The sequence below is a fragment of the Physeter macrocephalus genome, chromosome 7, assembly GCF_002837175.3.
Source record: "Physeter macrocephalus isolate SW-GA chromosome 7, ASM283717v5, whole genome shotgun sequence".
NCBI classification, from domain to species: Eukaryota; Metazoa; Chordata; class Mammalia; order Artiodactyla; family Physeteridae; genus Physeter; species Physeter macrocephalus.
Window position 1 is genome coordinate 3,564,134 of NC_041220.1, and position 3,890 is coordinate 3,568,023.

At 49.3% G+C, this 3,890-nt stretch overlaps 1 protein-coding gene across 13 annotated transcripts in view; it reads left to right on the forward strand.

The window, feature by feature from the left end:
• RAPGEF2 (Rap guanine nucleotide exchange factor 2) overlaps window positions 1–3,890 on the forward strand; it is a 339,240-nt gene that overhangs the window by 261,215 nt on the left and 74,135 nt on the right. For all 13 annotated transcript variants that reach the window (XR_008617729.1, XR_003680424.2, XR_003680423.2 and 10 more), the window contains 2 exons: window positions 64–623; window positions 3,086–3,358. Coding sequence is in view for 10 of the 13 variants with exons in the window: in XM_024126687.3 (XP_023982455.1) it covers window positions 64–623; window positions 3,086–3,358 (833 nt within the window). In the remaining 3 variants the exon portion in view is untranslated. The remainder of the gene's footprint in view (window positions 1–63; window positions 624–3,085; window positions 3,359–3,890) is intronic.

A 3,890-nucleotide genomic window follows, 5' to 3' on the forward strand; every position in this document is an offset into this window, starting at 1 on the left:
CCCCTCCCCTCCCCTCCTCTCTCTTTATTATTTTTTTCTCTTTGTTTCCCATTGGCCGCCTAGGTCCTGCGCACCGCTGTCCGAGAGCCGGGGCCTGTATGCTGCAGCTACAGTGATCTCTTCTCCCAGCACAGAGGAGCTTTCCCAAGACCAGGGGGACCGAGCCTCACTTGACGCAGCTGACAGTGGCCGAGGGAGCTGGACGTCGTGCTCCAGCGGCTCCCATGATAACATCCAGACCATCCAGCACCAGAGGAGCTGGGAGACGCTGCCCTTCGGGCACACTCACTTTGATTATTCAGGGGACGCCGCAGGGTTATGGGCCTCAAGCAGCCACGTGGACCAAATCATGTTTTCCGACCATAGCACAAAGTATAACAGGCAGAGTCAAAGCCGAGAGAGTCTCGATCAAGCCCAGTCCCGGGCGAGCTGGGCCTCCTCCACGGGGTACTGGGGAGAAGACTCGGAGGGGGACACAGGCACAATCAAGCGAAGGGGGGGGAAGGACGTTTCCCTCGAAGCTGAAAGCAGCAGCATGATGTCTGCGCCCGCCGAAGAAGCCAAGCCCGTCGCCATGGCTGCCCACGTGGCCGTGCCGCCCAGCGCCACCAAGGGGCTTATGGGTAAGCTGACTGCGGGCTCTGTCATGTCTGGGGCGTGGCTGCACCCTGACTTATTTCAAAAGTAAAAGCGTGTGTTTGCGGTTCTTCTCACTGTGCCCCCCCCATTGCCGTGTAGGCCTTCCAAGTTAGCAGTGCGCTCAGGAGTTTGAAATGAATGGTGGCTAAGAGCCCACGTTCTGTGGTCAGGTGCTTATAAACACCCTGCAGCAGTCAACCTTCCATGCACCGCAGCTCTCGGGATCAGTCGGTTGTCCTTATGGGTGTTACCTGCTCTAACGTTGATCTTCTCAGCTGAAAATTATCAGGAAGGATGGCCATTCTCTCTAGAGGAAGAATATTTTTTTGTTTAATTGGAACTGTTTCAGATGTTTTTACTGTTGTATTTTGTTCCCTTGAGTTGTATTTAGAACTTTACCCTTTGCATATTTAAAAATCTTCTGTCGAAGTTTGTTATGCAGGTAAATTTTTCTGTGCTAGACAAATTCCCTCTGCACAGGGTAGAACAAGGAGGAGGGTGCTAAGAGGTAAGGTAGTGAGGAAGAGCCTGGGAGGCAGGCAGGCTGGGGTTTGAATCCCCGCTCCGCCGCTTTCCTAGCTTTGTGGCACCGGGCAAGGCACGAAACGGTGTCTGTTTCCTCATCTGTAAAATGAATTTAATAATTTCTACCGACGCAGTTGCTATGAGGTTTAAACGAAATTCTCTGCAAAATGCTAGTGCCTAGTTAGCAATTCATAAGTACACGAAAGACATTATCACTTGGCTGCTGCTGTTTCTGTTGTGAAGTCTCTCATGCTCCTTTAATGCTATCGGGATATATTCTCTATGGCATGTTCAACGTCTGTATAATTAAAGTGTAGGGATACATCATAGGATACAGAGTGAGAAATTCTGGAATATAATCTTCACAGACATCACTTTTATTAGTAGGGAAATTGTAGTTATTTTATCACGTAGTCATGGGCGTATGTCGAATTTAATATCTTTTCAAGATGAATAAGGAGAAAACAGTTAACACCTATTCTTAGGTTGCAATTTTTAAAGCACTTTTTTTTTAATTGAAGTATAGTTGATTTACAATATTGTGTTAGTTTCAGGTATACAACAAAGTGATCCAATTATATATATTTTTTCATATTATTTTCCATTATAGGTTATTATAAGATATTGAATATAATTCCCTGTGCTTTATGATTTACAATATTGTGTTAGTTTCAGGTATACAACAAAGTGATCCAATTATATATTTTTTTTCATATTATTTTCCATTATAGGTTATTATAAGATATTGAATATAATTCCCTGTGCTATACAGTAAATCCTTGTTGTTTACCTATTTTTATGTAAAGTAGTGTATATCTGTTAATCCCAAACTCCTAATTTATCCCTCCCCTCTTTTCTTCCCTTTGTAACCATAAATCTATGAGTCTGTTTCTGTTTTGTGTAAATTCATTTGTATTATATTTTAGATTCCACGTGTAAGTGATATCATAAGATATTTGTCTTTGTCTGGATTACTTCGCTTAGTATGATAATCTCTAGGTCCATCCATGTTGCTGCAAATGGCATTATTTTGTTCTTTTTTATGGCTGAGTAATATTCCATTGTGTATATGTACCACATCTTCTGTATCCATTCATCGGTTGATGGGCACATGGGTTGCTTCCACGTCTTGGCAATTGCAAATAGGAAAGCACTTTCTTTTAACAAACTAATACACAGAATTTTTATTGCAAAGGAAAGAAGAATGATTTAAGTTCCTAACAGTTGAGTCTATAAAGTTGAAGATAATAAAACTTTGCTTTTACTTGCCTTTACAGATTCATGTTTTAAGTCATGAAATTAATATAACAGGACTTCAAGAAAAATACATACCTCACATACACATGGTTTTAACTTTAGAAATTTGCATCATTATTTTGGACTATTCTTCCAAATTTATCGTGATTCCCTCTTTTCCGAAGTGAGGCCCAAGACTTGAAAGTAACCTGGGATTGATTCTCTGCCGGGTGAGGGTAGATGGCCCAGCAAAGAGGGACGGCCCGCCTGGCCCCCGGGGCAGGGAGAGGGGAGGGAACTGCTGCCAGGCACCGCTCCCGTGTTGCAGGCCTGGGACTGGGTGCCTTTCTGTTCCCTTTGCTCCGTGTTTCCAGTAAACCCCAGGGTTGGGTGTTCGCCTGGTTACTTCGTGACAGGTAGCGTCGCTCTGCGGTGACCCGGTGAGAGTTACAGGTACTTAGACTGCTTCGTTTCGCCTGTGCCGCCGGCGATGACCCGGCGCGTGGCGGGTTTGGTGCACGCCCTCCCCCGCCGGCACCCCGCCCTGCGCACAGCCCCACGTGCCTTTCACCGTGGGCGCTGTTCGTCCCGGGCCGCCTCCTTCCGGATGAGCGATGAGCGCACGTGGCCTGGCATGCGCTCCCCGCCCATGCTGACCGCGGCGCCTTGTCTCTCCCTCCCGCAGCGAGGAAGGAGGGCCGCTACCGGGAGCCGCCGCCCACCCCGCCGGGATACGTGGGCATCCCCATCACCGACTTCCCCGACGCCCACCCGCACCCCGCCCGGAAGCCGCCGGACTACACCGTGGCGCTGCAGCGCTCCAGGATGCTGGCCCGGCCGGCCGAGACCCCCGCTCCGGGCGGCGCCAGGCCCGCCCCGCGGCCGCAGTGGCACCGGCCCGGCGACGACCCGCGCCCCGGCCCCTGCGCGCCCCCGGGCCTTGCCGCCGAGGAGGACGGTACATGCGCTCCCCCCAGAGGCCCTGCTTCCCGCCCGGGCTTCCACGCCCGCCCCCGGTCCTGGTGCCAGCCGTTGGGCTGCGTTTTGCTTTTTCCCAAGTGGCTGGAGAAATGACTAAAGATTGCGGAGGGGTCCCCTGTAATACCGTGCGAGCGTGGGTGCATTTCCCTCCTACTCCTCGGTTTTCTGGGGAAATGCTCTGAGTCCCAGATGAAAGTCTGGTGGAAAAACCCACTTCTCCAGAGCTCTTTTGTCTTCTCTGTACGAGTCGAGCTGGCCGTGCTGGGGTGAGGTTGAAGGGGGAGACCATGCCCCCCTCCCTCCTCCTGCTTTTAAGGTTTGAGTTTAACATGTTTTATTCTGGAAATAATCATTATAGGAAGAAGCAAAACAATTCATGAAAACTACTTATAATCCTGCTACTCGCAGATAACTTCCATTAGCATTTTGTTATATATCCTTATAGCCTTTTTTTTTTGCGGTACGCGGGCCTCTCACTGTTGTGGCCTCTCCCGTTGCGGAGCACAGGC